The 17,391-nt window shown below is 41.6% G+C and overlaps 1 protein-coding gene across 3 annotated transcripts in view; it reads right to left on the bottom strand.

The window, feature by feature from the left end:
- tp63 (tumor protein p63) overlaps positions 1–17,391 on the bottom strand; it is an 87,872-nt gene that overhangs the window by 43,929 nt on the left and 26,552 nt on the right. For all 3 annotated transcript variants that reach the window (XM_041182697.1, XM_041182699.1, XM_041182698.1), the window contains one exon: positions 17,003–17,254. In XM_041182697.1, the coding sequence (XP_041038631.1) occupies positions 17,003–17,254 (252 nt within the window). The remainder of the gene's footprint in view (positions 1–17,002; positions 17,255–17,391) is intronic.

Here is a 17,391-nt window from a genome sequence, read left to right as displayed (position 1 = left end):
GGTAAGGCATCTCAAAAATTTGAACAACAGGTGAAGCAAGCTGCTACTATGTAGTAGCAATAGCCACTAATAGGATTCTGCCATCAAGCCAAAAAGAGGTTCTGCCTTTCACACAAATGAATAACGTGGCAGATGAATTTCAGTGCCAGTGTGATGCTAACTATGTAGGCCATACATCACAAAAGCCAGCGGATAGTATCAAATGGCACATCCCTTCCGCTGTTCACAATGGGCAGGGTACAGTCTGTACCCAACCAGTCTGTACTTGCAAAACTCAAAAAGCATGGTCCAACATTAGATGTGTTATTCCATCATAGGACAACATTTGCTAAACAATCCTCAGTGTGCTAAGAATTACGTTGACAACTAATTTAAGACTGTCAGGCTTGCAATGTGGTGCATGTGTGTAATGGAAGCCACATATATTAATACACAGAGCCCTGATCTTTGCAGACAGAAAGAACATGGACACACATTGCGCCTGTTTCAGCTAAACAAAAGTAGGTGACAGCCATTTGCTGGCTCATTCCTCAGGGCAACGTCTTGACCAGAGTCAAGCTGTCTGTTTTTTTTTAATCCATTCATGGGACATGGGCAGCGCTGGCTTGGCCAGCATTTAATGCCCATTCCTAAATGCCCTAACAATACTAGGCAGTTAATTGTCAGTTACCATCAACTGGTACATTCTCCATGGCAACGCCTTTAATAATCAGAGTTCATTTGCCAATCAATCAGCACTTTCTTCTCATGCAGTATAAATTGTTGTTCTCTTTACATTTGGTATTCTCGCGAATTGCCCTGCGCTCAGCAAGACGAAAAGCTTCGACAAAAAAAATCTTTTCCAGCAATACTCAAGTTCTGTACTACGAAATGACTATCTCCATTAATTTAATACGAATGACCAGTGTTATGTTTTCTTTCACATTTCAAAATGGTGACCACCCACACTGATGGTTCATATTTTATATCCGGTGTATAAGTTGACCCCCATTTTTGGGAAACCTTTGAAGATTTCAAAGACACTGCAATCTACAGTATGCAGAATTCAAATTCTCAAACTGCCATGGAGAATTCAGATTCTTTGGATTAGTTTGGGAATGTAAACACTAACAACCAGATCCCAAGTGAAATAAAAGCAAAATACTGCAGATGCTGGAAATCTGAAACAAAAAAAAAGCTGGAAAAACTCAGCAGGTCTGACAGCATCTGCAGAGAGGAACACAGTTAACGTTTCGAGTCCGTATGACCCTTCATCAGAACTAAGGAAAAATAGAAATGAGGTGAAATATAAGCTGGTTGAAGGGGTGGGACAGGTAGAGCTGGATAGAGGGCCAGTGATAGGTGGAGGCAAAGAAGAGATTGCCAAAGATGTCAGACAAAAAGACAAAGGGGTGTTGATGGTGGTGATATTAGCTGTGGAATGTGCTAATGGTGACATTAAGGGTAGAAAACAGGACGAGCAAGTGACAGATAGTCCTAGTGGGGGACGGGTAGGGGGAAGGGATCGAAATGGGCTAAAAGGTGGAGTTAAAACAATGAATGGAAATACATTTAAAAATAATAGAAATAGGTGGGAAAAGAAAAATATATAAAAAATATATAAATTATTGGGAAAAGGGGGATCGGAAAGGGGGTGGGGATGGAGGAGAGAGTTCATGATCTGAAGTTGTTGAATTCAATGTTGTCCAGAAGGCTGCAAAGTGCCTAATCGGAAGATGAGGTGCTGTTCCTCCAGTTTGCGTTGAGCTTGGCCTGCTGCAATGTTTCCAGTGAAACTCAACGCAAACTGGAGGAACAGCACCTCATCTTCCCAAGTGAAATAATTTGGCTGACATAGTAGGGGCACAGAGCAAAATAGGTGTCAGTACCTCCAAAGAATTAGTCATCACCATTCTATCCTGAGAATAGTTTAAGCACTTGTTCTGATGAAATGCTGGAACACTGATCTTTTTTATGTTGGTGAAAAAGGGCTCTGTTTAAAAAAAAGCTCCTCATCACTAGTTAAACACAGATAAGGAAGACTATCTGGCTATCCCTAGTTTCATCTATCTAGACAGGTCTGACAATCCCCCCGCTTTGCAACATCCAGCTGTTTCTTCAGTGTTCCAGTGTTTTCCCTCCATTCTCCCATGTTAATCACTCTGTGTAAAGAACTTGCAGACATCTGTCCTGAATTCCTTTTCCCACTTTGACCGTGTCTACTTGGTTTATTTTGAAGTTGTGGTCCAGATTATCCTTTCCCATTCCATGTACTATCTTATATACCTGTAGTCAGTTCTGTCAGTCAGCACCTATTAAGGCTGAGATGTCTGGGTTTCTCCGACCTGTCCCTACAACTCTGCCCTTTTAACAGGTAAGCTTGATAGCAATAAAATTGATAGGAATTTCTAGGCAGCTAGGTTAAGTAATGAGGAGAATTTCTGCTCCCATTTACAGCTATAAACGTGGAAATTTATAGAAACCGTAAAGTCCGTGAACCAAATGGCTGCTGCCTTCTTCATCACTAACCAAATTTAGTCAACATAACCATGGTTACCTGCCAAGATTTTAAATTCTGGAAATAATTGGCCTGCCTGCCAGCATTTGATGAACAGATCCACCCACCCATAACATTGCCACTCCCGCTTCGATTTCAGATTTTATCTGGAGTTTAATTTGCAATGCTCATCAAAACTCTGGAAATTCCCATTTATGCAGGCACTGCTCGGAACCAAAACTGTGAGAAGGTGAACTTTCCCAGCAATACGTGAATTTCATAATTACAAAGCCTGATACTATTTTTCAAAACGAACACATTTCAGTCCAGCCTAAACAGATGGTGACAATGCTGAGCATTACAGCCAGATCGAACTCTTGGATTTACTAACAACCCTGGGTTCACTACTCTTTATACAGAATCTCTGAATACCGCAAACATGAAAAGTCATTGTGAAAAGTCATCATATGGTTTTATCAGATCCTGTAGGAATCTTAAAGACTGCACTTGCATTGCTCCTGCAGTTAGTGACAAGGGGTTTCACTTCTCACCGATACTAAAATAGTAGAATCTGGACCAAACTGACGGAGAAAAGCAGATTGGAATTTGACAATTGCCAAGCTTTCATTCACAGGCTTGCCTGGTTATTCTAGAAATGAATGGCTATCAGTTGAAACTGGAAGTATCTGCAGGATGTTCCATGTGGAAAAATTTAACTCTGTTTTTCTAAAAAAAACTTCTAACGTGAATTTTTTTCTTTAATCTGCACACTATCCTTAAAATTAGTTAGGGTGCAAAGTTATATTTGCCAATATTAAAGGTTTCTTAAATGTTTGAGATGACCACTTCTGTCACAGAATGGGTCTCAAGCCAACAAGTTTACACATAAAGGACTAGTTAAGCATTTAGTCAGATATCTGAAAGCGTTGGTTTCAGGTTAATCCTTGATTCATTATGAAGCATGTCAATGCTTTACTTTGTAAGCAGGACCAGACAGGAGGAGGCCTGGTGATATAGGTGATAATAAAATTCACTACCTGGGTAAACACATTAATGTCTAATGTAACAATGAAAGTTAGATTTTAAAATGTGAAGTGAAAAAAGTAAAAAGTGATCTCATTATGGAAAGAGGCAGTGCAGTTTCTTAAGTGGAGAAGTTAAGGAAACAAAAGTTAGTTTTGAAAAGTTTTCACAAGAAGTCAGTAAACTACGTTACAGGTATAGATGGGGCAGTAAAAAAAATGATTTGGGTTAACTAGTAGGTCATGTTTATAAGTGTCAAAGAAAATAGGCAATTGGAGCAGCAAAATAGCAATGCATAAATCAGCTGAGCCTGATATGGTACATAAGGTGCCTTATGAAAGTAAAAGGCCTGTGGCACCTCTACTGGAATGGGAGTGTAATTGCAGTGTGATAAATTTACATTGGCATTTTCCATTATAAACATGATTGGAAGAATTTATAACAGAAATATATTAAAATAAAGATATGACTTTTAAAATAGGAGCTTAATAATGTGCACATCCCTAGGTCAATACCTCACCCTGTAACTTCATTAAACCTGAAGACTACATTGGCTTCCAGTCCCTATGCTCACCACACAAGAGATCATTTATCACTTGCTTGTACTATCAAAAGCCTGTTGCTGGCACACTTTTAGTTATCATAATGTTGTTCACACTTTTATATCAATATTTAACTTCGAAATTGTATGTATATATATATATGTTTTCAATCCACTAGGAAAACACCTGTCTGTAATAATGTAGTGCAGACACTGTCCATGAGGTGGTGTCAGGGAATGAGTATGAATTCTCTCCCAACTCCAACAGGAATACAAGAAAAATTCACCAGCTGACTGTGGACCAATTTACCAACAGCAACTGACGATTGAAATGCCATGATTCAAAGAGTTAGTTTGTTTATGGACTCCAGCTCCATTGTAGGAGCTGAATAGCAGCAACAGCTGCTTAGACTTTGCTTTGTCCATTTCCTCCTGAGTTATAAAACACTAGTTTGCCTTCAACCCAAATGGATAGTGAACGTCAGGAGGAATGTAAAGACTTTAAAGGCGGCGCAGAAAAGATTTATGAGAATGATTCCAGCGAGTTCAGTTATGTAACTAGATTGGAGAAGCTGGAGTTGTTCTGCTTCTAGGAGAGATGGTTGAGAGGAGATTTGATAGAAGTGTTTAAAATCATGGAACTGGACAAAGTAGATGGAGTGTGCAGATTTCCTGCCCCAAGTCAATGGACCTTTTGCTGGTACGTCAAATTTTCTGTCCCGCCCATGACAATTGACAATTCCTGAGGCAGGTGGGGCTGGGAAATCCTGCCCACTGTTCCCATTGGCAGAAGGATTGAGAAGCAGAGAACACTGATTAAAGCTGATTGACAAAAAGGTGACAAGAGGAAAACCTTTTTTTACGCAGCTAATGGTTAGGATCTGGAAAGTACTGCCTGAGTGTGTGGTGGAGGCAAATTTACTTGAGGCCTTCAAATGGGGGATTGAATAAATAATGGAAGAGAAAAGAATTGGCAGACCTATGGCAATAGGGCAGGGAAGTGGGACGAGCTAAATGGGTTTTACAAAGAGTCAACAGAGACTCGGTGGGCCGAATAGACTCATTCCGTGCTGTACCCATTCTGGGAGCATCTTGGCTCTTCCTGGAGTTTGAATTCCAATGCTTGGTATCTCATCTGCAACCATTATACATTTGGGAACCTTGATATTGTTTCCTCAAGGTTCTTGACAGTGGGTCAAGTCACAGTTGAGCCTACTCCTGTCCTCACTTGAATCCCAAACAGTAGCTGTCACTGGATACTGAGCTGGAAGAGGAATCTGAGCTGATCATTTCCCCCTCTAGCCTGAGACAGTGCCATTAGTAGCATCACTATTACTACATAGCTGAGAAGAGTTAATTCAGCACAAACCAGAGATCAAACATGCAGATCTGTTTGACTCTAATACTCACCAAAGGCATTGAGGAACAACAATTTTGCTGTTTCATCTTTCAAAAGAGATATTAAACAAACTATGCCTGTTTGTATGATGTGAAAGATCCCACTCTACATTCTAAGAATGGGGTGGTTCTCTCAGTGTCCTGGCCAACATCACTAAAAACAAATCAATTGGTCATTTATGAACAGTCACAGACCTGAAATCTTAACTCTGTTTCTCTCTCTATAGTTGCTAACATAAACTGCTGAGTCTTGTGAAATTTCTGATTTATTTTTGGTACTTTATCTCGTTGTTTGTGGGATCTTGCTGTGTGCAAATTGGACGCCATGTCTGCTGAGATAACAGCGGCTATACTGAATAATTGGCTGTAAATCCCCTTGGGGTACCCAGATGACATAAAAAGCAGAATATAAATGCAAATTCTTTCTTTCAATCAGCAATGTGGCTAGGTGAATTATCTGAAGCTGTCGGTGAGAATGCCTAATGGTTGACAGCCAGACAACAGAGAAACATGTCAAGCACTGAATTAATCATAACACAGACACAATGAGATCATCCTTCACAATGAGGCCCATTTCATTGGCTAAGAATCAGCTTTTGGAGCCAGTTTTTAAATCAATGAAGTTGCCTAATCTTTTTCAACACATTAAAGTTGCTACCTGTAAACTTTGTGCTCACTTTCTCATCGCCCCCTTCCTGATACCAGTGTTGCTCTCCCATAGAACCATAGAAAAGTTACAGCACAGAAGGAGGCTATTCGGCCATCTTGTCCATGCCAGCCCGAAGACACCCAGGTGGCCTTTCTAATCCCACCTTTCTGCACCCGGCCCATAGCTCTGCAGTTTACAGCACTTAAGGTGCAGATCCAGGTACCTTTTAAAAAAGTTTAGAATTTCTGCCTCTACCACCAACTTGGGCAGCAAATTCCAGACACCCACTACCCACTCTGTAAAAAAGCTCTTCCTCATGTCCACTCTACACCTTCTGCCACTTATCTTGAATCTATGTCCCCGGTTCTAGAATTCTCCACCAAGGGAAACAATTTTATCCTGTCCACTCTATCTATTCCCCTCATAATTTTGTACACATCAAGTCACCTCTCAGCCTTCTTTGTTCTAAGGAAAATAATGCCAACCTATCCAATCTCTCCGCGTAGCTACACTTTTCTAACCCTATCAACATTCTTGTAAACCTCCTCTGCACTCTCTCCAGAGCTATTACATCCTTCCTGTAATGTGGTGACCAAAGCTGTACACAAAACTCCAGTTATGGCCTCACCAGTGTTTTATACAATTCCAACATTATATCCTTACTTTTATATTCTATACCTCTGCCAATGAAGGACAGCATTCCATATGTCTTCTTTACAACCTTATCTACTTGAACTGCTGCCTTCAGGGACTTGTGTACTTGTACACCAAGATCTCTCACTTCATCTACCCCTCTTAGTATATTCCCATTTATTGTGTAATCCCTGTAGCTGTTTGACCTCTCTAAATGTATGACCTCACACTTCTTTATGTTAAAATCCATCTGCCACTTTACCGCCCACTCCACCAACCCATCTATATCGCTTTGGAGATTATGGCTATCCTCTACACTATCCACTACTCGGCCAATCTTTGTGTCATCTGCAAATTTCCCAATCGTGCCCCCCCACATTCACGTCCTGCCCCTCCACATTCACATCCAAATCGTTAATATATAACACAAACAGCAAGGGTCCCAACACCGAGTCCTGTGGAACACCACTTGAGACAACTTTCCACTCGCAAGGGCATCCATCGACCATTACCCTTTGTTTCCAGGGCTTGAGCACAAAAATCAAGACTAACACTTCAGTGGGCCTTGGCCTGACACGTTGGTTTCTAAACGTCAAAAAGCATCCTAATGGAAGTGCTGAAACTATCTCGTGCTCCATGGCTCAACAGACACACAAGTACTTCCACTGCAATTCTCTACAGTGATCACTGAGTCTCCAGCTGCACTGATGGATGAGTCTGAACTGAGTCCGATCCTGAACATGCACAAATGGTTGCACATGTTGTTTTAGAAGTAGGTTACTCGCTGGGTGACTAGCAGCTAGATCTTGCAAACTCGCTGCCTCAATAGTATAGAAATAGAATGGTTCCACACACTCGATCTATCTGCACAGTCCTGTTATTTGCTGTAAATTTCTTCTGATATTTGCAGCAGTTAACCTCAATAAAGGAAAAAACGCAGAATGCACTAACCTCTGGCACACAGTGACACACCACGATGCAGTCACTGCTAACGTGACAGGCAATGCGCTCATAACATGACCCTCAACAATGAATAACCAAATAATCTGCTTCTGATGATGATGGTTGAGAAAATGTCAACTTTGTACATTGGTAGCACTCTTACTTCAAAGTCAGGAAGTTGTGGGTTCAAGCCCCATGCAAGGCCCAGGTAAATATCCAGGCTGACATCTCTGTGCAGTAACGAGGAAGCACGCATTGTCAGCAGCGTAGTACCGAGACAACACTGCGCTGTTGGAGAAGCAGGGCCGAGGGAGCACTGCACTGTCGGGAGGTGCCATCCTCCTGTCAAGATGCTAATCAAAGATCCTCAATCTGTAGTACAGGGAAGCTCTCCCAGTGTCCTGGCCAACATTTCTCCCTCAACCAGCACCAGTAAAATAGATTAACTGCTTATTTATTCATTTCACTTCTACTGGTGGGATGCAAATGGTGGAGAATAGCTGCTGGGTTCGCTGATGCAATATACATCATTGTACTTAGACCATCATTAAAATGTGAGGTTTTTGAATGGTATGATGAGGTGCCATATAAAAGAAAGAATTATTTCATTTACACCTCTTCTGGAGACATGGGGTAGATTTTCAACTTGCCACTCACCGGTAAGCTACCATTGCCAATTTGGTCTTTGTTACAGAAACCCCCAATGGAAATAAATCAGGGGTTTCAATACAGGGACAAACAAGGCTTTCCAGACCCTGAGATGTCCCAAAGTGCTTTACAGTCAATAAAGTGTAATTGAAGTGTTATAATGTAGGAAACAGCACACAGGCAGCTCCCACAAACAACAATGTGATAATGACCAGATATTCTGTTTTAGGCGTTGATTGAGGGATAAATATTGGCCAGGAGACTGGGGAGAACTCCTCTGCTCTTTGAATAATACATTGGATTTTTTTTATATCCACCTGAGAAAGGCCTCTGTTTAATGTCTCATCTGGAAAAGGCACCTTTAACAATGCAGCACTTCCTCAGTACGACAACAACTTGCATTTATACAGTACCTTTAACATCCCAAGGCACTTCACAGATGTATTAGTGAACAAAAATTGACACTGAGCTACACAAGGTGATATTGAGTTATTAGGATAGGTAACCAAAGTTTATTCAAACAGATAGGTTTTAAGGAACTTCTAAATGGTGGAGGGAGAAGTGGAGAGGTTTAGGGAGGGAATTCCAGATCCTGGGGCCTCAGTGACTGGAAGTAGAGCCACCAATGGTGCAACAATGTAAAACTGATGACGTGCAAGAAATCAGAATTGAAGGAGCACAGATAGTTGGGAAGATTGTAGGGCTGGAGGTGGTTAAGAGAATGGTGCAGTACTCACTCAACACTGCACTGGGTGTGGATTATGAATCCATGCCTTGGAATATGGGCTCAAGTCTCTGGGGTGGGGTTTGAACCCACAGCCTTCTGATTCAGAAGTGAGTGTGCTGCACTGAGCCATGGCTGACACCTGAACAATACTGTACACTTCCAGGTTCATGTGACCTGGTGTGTTGGTCCTGTGACATTTTATTTGGGGAGGCACCAATTAAGTTCCAGGCTTGGGAGATAAAGCAAAGGTTAAAAAAGGCTGCCTCAGTGCCTAACACATTGACTGACTACAAAAGCAGAATTTAGCTAGGTCGTGGGAACAGATTCATTTGCCCACTTGGGTGGCAAATAGAACATGACATGGGAAAAGTAGAGGCTAATTAAATACTTAAAATAACAACTTAGGTGCACTAAAGCGAAAACAGCCATATAATAGCCAATGGTAGCTCCAGTATTTCTGGTTCCTCAGCCTCATTTGAATATTGCCGCACTGCAGCTGAACCGCATAATGCCAGATATTAATCCTTGGTCAAACCAGAAATATGAGAACCTTCTAGGTTCAAAAGAAAATTTTTATTCTTCAGGACTTCCAAACATGGGAGTGCTTCCCAAAACTTGAAGGGCACGGTTTACAGAAATCTTGTAAAGGCAGTAATGTCCAGTGATCAGATCCCACACCCTCTCGCCAACAAACACACCCGAAGAAACCCATTTAATCCCACCTGTGGAAGACAACCCCAGTTTGGCTGCACAATTCATAATCATAGGAAAATGTCACTCGGGGCAAAGATATGTTTTCTCTTGGAAAGTTTACGGGATTATCAAAGCTACAATCTTCCAGTAAACCACATGACTGCGGTGAGTAATTTTCCTGTTTACTTCAAAGTTTCTCAGCCAGGGCAGGTCTGATCAAGTAGATTTTTGGAACAGGGGTGGCTTCCCTCACCCAGACTCACGCTGTGGGCGATAGACACAGGCAAGTTGCAACACAAATGGACGCGTTAACAGGCTCTTCGGCGCCTCTGGTCTTGCCTCTCTTGCATAGCTTACAAGTAGTGTCATGCCCCTGCAAATTCTGAAATCTGTTTCATCTGTCAGGTAGAAAGAGCCTTTCTTTCATTCTATAAAAAACACACACCTGCCTGATGTCTGAAAAAACAGCACCATTTTGCATAGGTAAGGGGAAAAAGTAAAAATTATCACTTTGACTGAAGCAGTATTTACACATCTTTTAACCTTGCAGAACGACAACATTCTGCTGATTGTAGAAAAAAAAATCAAGGAGAACGTGTTTCAAAAACAAAAAGAAAAGGCCATCTATTTGCTTCAGATATTTTAAAGGAATTGAAGCTGGATATAACAGACCCTTTTCACTGATTGCTTTTCAAATGGAAGGGCTTGTAGCTGGAAATTTTCCTCTGAGCGCTTCGAATCAAGGCCAGTTTCACTGAAAGACAGTGCGCTCAGTACAATGCCAGACAGTTAATTTCTTAAATTGGGACACTGTACTGCATGCCGGAGGTGACAAACTGTAAACTTTAAGAAAATTCTGCCAAGGCAGTGAGGTTTCAGGGTATGGAATGTACCATTATACTGTTAAAAAGGCAATTCGAGGGGTCCGTCCATGAACCAGCACTGTGAAAGGGGAGCGGTGATCAAAGGGGAAACCTTATGCAGTTACTGATGCCCAGTGAAACTATATAGCTAGAGAACTACAGGCTAGATAGTCCGAATTTCCCAAGATATGCTCCTTGCAAGCCCCATCCAAACTGTTAGATGGGCTCTTAAAGGAAAATATTAGAAGAGTGCGGAGCAAGATCAGGAAGGTGGGATGAGAATAACTAGTTTTAGTGGAGTAGTTGGGTCTGGTTCAGGCTCAAACAGATGAATGAACTCCTTCTGTAGCATTCTTCAAAATGATACAGCTTAAAATGAAAGATTACTACCTTTTACCTGGTGCACCAGGCTTCAGCAATATTAGGCTAAGGTCTAGTGCATCTCGTTTTGGCAAGGTTAAGGGCTACAATCGAATGTTCTAGACATCAGCAAGGAGGATGACTATGTTTCATTGCACTGTGCAGTGTTTTTTGGAACATGCGTCATATTCTTCAATCACAGCCTACACAGCAAAGTGTAGGTTCAATTTTCCAGTTTTAAAACAATATTTTCTGTAATGAGCTTGTTTCACTATAAGGAAGTCAGTCACTGATGCCAGGTAAGGCTTTCAAAGAGCAAGGCCGACTACACCCTGCTCCAGCCAGCAGGCTATCGAGTATCTTAGTATTTTCTGTGCAACTGGGGGCCATAAATGTCTGAGTCTGTGACAGCTAGTGGAACGCGAAGTGAGCGAGGCTGCAGCTGATGCAGACTATATTTACATGAGAGGCAGAAGACCCACCTGTGCATTCTGATTTTCCATCAATGGACGTTGTCCTGTGTGCTAGATGCAGTAAGATCAGAAACGCTTTTATAATGTGCAAATGATTTTGCAGTTTTTTTTAAACCAAGCAGTTCAAGTTAATTTGCCACCACCTACCTCCAATAGTCTCAAACTCCTGTGATTCTTCATTACTTTCTTAGGAACATCAGGACATCAGCCTTAGGAGCAGCAGTAGGCTATTCAACCCTTTGAGCCTGCCCTACCATTTGAAAAGATCATGACTGATTTGATTGTGGTCTCAGCTTCACTCTCCTGACTGCTCCCCATAACCCTTGATTCCCTTGACCATCAAAAATCCGTTTAACTCTGCGAATAAATTCAATGACCCAGTCTCCAATGCTTTCTGGGGAAGGAAATTCCATAGCCAAACAACCCTGAGAAAAAATTTCTCCTAATCGTCATTTTAAAATGGCGGCCTCTTATTCTTAAACAGCGTTCCCCCCATTTTAGTCTCCCTCCATTCTATCAAGTCCTCTCAGGATCTTATGTATTTCTATAAGATCACCTCTCATTCTTCTAAACTCCAATGGGTACAGGCCCAACCGGTTCAACCTTTTTGCATAGGGTAAGCTCTTCATCCCAGGAATGAGTCGAGTGAGCCTTCTCTGAACTGCTTCGAAAGCAATTATATCTTTTTTCAGATGAAGAGTCATACGGACTCGAAACGTTAACTCTGTCTTCCTTTCCACAGGTGCTGTCAGACCTGCTGAGCTTTTCCAGCAATTTTTGTTTTTGTTTCAGGTTTCCAGCATCTGCAGTATTTTGCTTATATCTTGTTTTCAAGCAAGTAGACTAAAACTGTACACAGTACTCCAGATTACTCTCACCAAGGCCCTGCAGCTGTAGTAAAACTTGCAGTTCTAAAGAATAGTCTTAGTGGACTCAAAACGTTAATTCCATTTCTCTCTCCACAGATCCTGCCAGACCTGCTGAGTATCTCCAGCACTTTGTTTTTATTTTAGATTTCTAGCATCTGTAGTATTTTGCTTTTATATCGATGTAGCAAAGCTTCCCTTTTGAATTCCATTCCCCTTGCAATAAACGGCAACATTCCATTTGCCTTCAGAAACACTGGCTGTACTTCCTCACCCATGTAGGCTTCTTTTTATGTGAAAAAGGCTCAGTGAGAAGGCCATTTCCATTTGACCCAACAAAGTGTTACAGGCACTGCTGTTTCTAGATGCTAGGTGCATGAGTGAGGAGGTACAGCCAGTGTTTCTGAAGGCAAATGGAACATTGCCGTTTATTGCAAGGGGAATGGAATTCAAAAGGGAAGCTATGCTTCATCGATATAAAAGCAAAATACTACAGATGCTGGAAATCTGAAATAAAAACAAACTGCTGGAAAAACTCAGCAGGTCTGGCAGGATCTGTGGAGAGAGAAATGGAATTAATGTTTTGAGTCCATTAAGACTGTTCTTTAGAACTGCAAGTTTTACTGCAGCTGCAGGGCCTTGGTGAGAGTAATCTGGAGTAGTGTGTACAGTTTTGGTCTCTGGTTAGTAGCACAAACTGGGATTTCTTTCACACCTCCACTTGTACAATTAACTAAGGTCAACTGAACTGATTCTGTTATGAGTCCCAAATGATGTTATTTGGAAAAACAATTTAAGGTTTAATTATTTTCTGGGTTCGTTTTTCCAAATGGCGTGTTAAAAAGGACACTGGAGAAAGCAGAAGCAAGAATTATGGGAATTCACCCAGTTAAATCAAACCTTGTTCAGATCCAAAAAGGAAAACCGCAAATGCTGACAAAGGTCTCCACTCAAAATGTTCATATATTTTCTTTTTCCAAGTTCACACAAGCCAGCTGTATGTATCCTGCATTGTCTCTACAAATATACTTATATTTTTCATGTCATATATATTTAATTTATTTCCAGCTCTGATTTCCATTTAAGAGCTTTTTTAAAAAAAAATGCAGCACATTCCAGTATACTGAGCAATCCATAGAATCACAGCTTTTGTGGTTCATGTTTAAAACCATTTGATCTGGAAAACAAGCCACAACAGGTCTTTGGACATAAACAAGTTTGTGCCTCATCACATGTTGAATGGGCTGGTAGCAGATGTTTCCTGCATGCTACATCTTGCTCCCTGATCAAATATTTGAATGAAAACTGTAAAAGTCTAGGATCTCATGGCTTCCTGAGGGGAGCGGGACAGCCAATGATACCCAGCATAGCACAATAATACAACAGATTTAAAACTTTCTTGGGGTAACTCACTGTCGCTGCTTAAAGTCAGGTAGTGCAATGCGTGTCCAAACTATTTGCCTTTGAGACAGCAAAGGTGCAACTGTGAGCTTCAGGGCCCGTGCAAGAAATTTAATATCACAGTCCGGTATCTTTCGAGGCACAGATATGAACAGATCTCTATGTTCTGTTTAATCCACCATCAAGGCAACAGCAACAAAACTCAATCAGACAAACCAGTCAGCTGCCTGGGCCATGAAAGCTGGTTTACCATCAATGATGCATGGATCCACGCTGAGCATGGGCTCAGCACCCAACCCCCTTAAGCCTAGACCCTCGACATGACTCTGGCATAGCGTTGTGTTTACAGACCTTGCTTAATTAACTGGTGTCCAAAGGAGACCAGAACAAAGCAGCAGATGAAAGGGGGAAAATGGAGGTCATCAGCTACTTTAATTTTGCCCTCGCTGTGCCCCATTTCTCTGCGCCCCATCTCTCTGCTAATGGTCAAAGCACATTACAAGCATCGGTTCATCAGACTTAGCCAACCTGTGCTGCATTTACTTATACAGCGGGATTTTCCGCACCCACCCACCGCCGGGATCTTCCGTTCCCACTGCAAGTCAATGGGCTGCTGGTTGGGGCGCCACCTCGCCCGTGGCAGGTCCTGCCCATGTCGGGGCCGGAAAATCCTGGCCTTGGAGCTGTCAGCAGCAAGATTCCAGATTACTGCGGCAGCAAGCAAGCAGGATGAATGGTGTCAACATTATGCCACCTGCTGCCATGTGGTTTAAGTACAGGCTGCCAGAGGCAGATGCTGGTCTGCGCAATGACCAGGAAACAAAAATCCATGTTTATGACTTTTCAATTACTGCTCTTGAAGAGAGGTCCCTGTGGGAAGCAAGTTTATTGGTGTTGACTCTTGCGTAATCCAACTCCACACCATGAGCAATCTCGATTCCATAAAACTGGCAACAAAAGTGAGCAGAACGCCTCCTTACCCTATTAAAATATAACATCTAATCTGCCCTAACCACAAAGTCACATTGACCACATATAATAAATGAAATCCTGCACTAATGCACTTGTGATACAAAGAGTACACTATTCCTTTAGAGCATTCCTGTTCACTGTTACACTACATACAGGTTCTGACACAATCAATTATCTTTGGCTGTGTTACCAGGCATTCTAATCAATAGATCTATCACATAGTCCTCTAACTTTAGTACTTGTAAGAAAATATAAGAGCTATCAGGTATCATCTGCTGACACAGAAAAACCACAGGAAAGGAAATCTCTCCACTGAGCAACAATCAAAATACATAAAAGGTGCCATTCAGTCCCATTAATCAGAATAATTCAATCTGTGTATTTTATAAAATCACAGCACAAATATAGATCACTCAACCCATTGTTCATGTGTTGCTGCTAGCTCTTCAACTGGAACAATCGACCCTATCTCATTTCCCTGTCTTTTCCTATACCCTTTTATAGTCGTCCATCTCAAATCCTCACCCATTTCCAATCCTCACCCAATTCCCTTTCAAATGATGTTAACAGTATCAGCCCAATAGCCTCTTGTGATAACGCATTCTATAGTATAACAATGTTCCGTGAAAATAGTCCTTCCAACTTCATTCTTCTAGTAAGAATCTCAGTCTGTGTTCCCTTGTTAACTATTCACTATCTAATGGAAGCAATGATTAGCCTTTCAAAATTACATTTAAGATTCCCCTTAACTTTCTTAGTTCTAATGAAAAAAGCCCCAATTTTTCAAGTTTTTTTTCATAACTAATCTGGGCAATTAGGGATAGCCTAGCCAGCGATGCCCACATCCCATGAATGAATTTAAAAAAAGCACTGATTCTGCACAGAAAGAAAAAATATTCTCTTTGACATGACGAGTCAACTATGGATGAAATCATATGGATAAAGTGAAGAAGCAAAGTAAAGGCAGAAAGGGTGATTCAATTCAACAGTTTTTCCCAAAACAAGGTTTCAGTACTCACATTTATATTAAGGCTTTGTACTTTCAAATATTTAACCCTGACCCCCACATCACTGATTCCCAACCACAAGAAAATCTTCCCCTATTCACCATCAAAACACTCCATTATTTCAAAAAACCTCTTAAATCTCCTTTTCCATCTCTGCTCCAGTGGGAATAGTGCCAGCATGTCAAGTCTCTCCTCATAACTATAGTTTCCCATTCCTGGCATCACCCTGGTGAATCTACACTTGTCAGGCCTCTATGGTTTTAATGCTTTTTATATAATGGGACTCAAAAATGTACACAGTCCTCAAATTATTGCTTAACCCAGTTTTATACAAATTGATCAGAGTCCATCATCAACCAGAAATATTAACTCTTGTTTCTCTCTCCATAGATGCTGCCAGACCTGCTAAGTATTGCCAGCATTTTCTGCTTTTATTTCAGATTTTCAGCATCTGCATAATTTTGCTTTAGTTTTGTACAATTAATCATTCTTTCTTTATCGTGATTTCTAGACTGCTAATTACAAGCCCAAAATTTGTTTTCTTTATGGCTTTACCTTCCAGCACTCTCACTTTGAGAATATGTATTTGAACCTCTAGGTTTCTGTTCCTCCACAATCCTTTTCCTATTGAGTCATTATCCCTATTCTGTAAAAATGTAATGTTTCACACTTTCCCATATTGAATTGAATCTGTTCTGTTTGCCTATTCTGCTAATTATGGCAAATCTCACTGCTTTGTAAATCTGAATGCTGATGAATCTTCCAAGATTGAATAGATACACCTCTACTCTCGAGGCAAAGGAAGGAAAGGAAGAACTCCCCATCTCCACCTTCTATACACCCCTCGCTTTCCACTGTGCCTAACCCCTTCAGTTACTCCGTCCCTCTCCCCCCTTGCTCTCCATCCCCACCCTCTCGCTCCTTGCTCCCTGACCCTCCTCACCCTTGCTCTCTATCCCAAACCACCACCTCCCCGTTCTCTTTCTCCTCACTCTGTCCACCCAGTTCCCTTGCTTTCTGCCCACAAACCTCACCCCTTACTCTCCACCCCACACCCTTACGCTCTGCCCCATCCTCTCTCTCCTTTCGCACTCTGATCCACCCCAACCCAGCCCTCTCTGTCTTCCCACTCTTTCCCATCTCACACCCTGCCCCTTCCTTCTTTGTTTATATTTTAAGTGAATTGCACAGTTTTCTTTAGGCAAAGCCTAGCACGTTAACTGGAACTAAGTGAACAGCTGGGCTTGTTCTACAACAGCAGTAACACATTCTTCAATAATCATTGAAAGCAGTGTGCATTTTAAGGACAATGTTGGTTGAGGTAACTTACTGTCCATGTAGCAGACTTTGCTGTGCTGGACTGTTGGAACGAAACGTCAAAGCCATGTGGACCCGGGTAATCTGTGTTTGAGGGGATGGCTGGCGATGGAGAGAGGGTTTCAAAAGTGGAGCTGGGCTGAGCATATGGTGAAGGTGCTGTAACGTTGGGGGTGTGATCGTTGTTATAGGGGCTGGTGGAGGAAGATCCATTCTGTATCTGCTGCTCCATACTGTTAAGGAGCCCCAGGTTAGTGTACTGAGGCTGAAGGGGAGAGGGGGAGAGAAATGAAAATAAAATTAGCAACATTGACAACAGCAAAATTCAAACATTGCTTGGGCTGAACAACTGCCCCAGTTATGTACAATATGCTACTTTACTAAAGCTGAAAGATTTTTGCA

Source organism: Carcharodon carcharias, chromosome 2 (assembly GCF_017639515.1).
Source record: "Carcharodon carcharias isolate sCarCar2 chromosome 2, sCarCar2.pri, whole genome shotgun sequence".
Classification (NCBI taxonomy): Eukaryota; Metazoa; Chordata; class Chondrichthyes; order Lamniformes; family Lamnidae; genus Carcharodon; species Carcharodon carcharias.
Note: the sequence above shows the minus strand (reverse complement) of the source record. Positions and strands in the feature narration are given on the sequence as shown.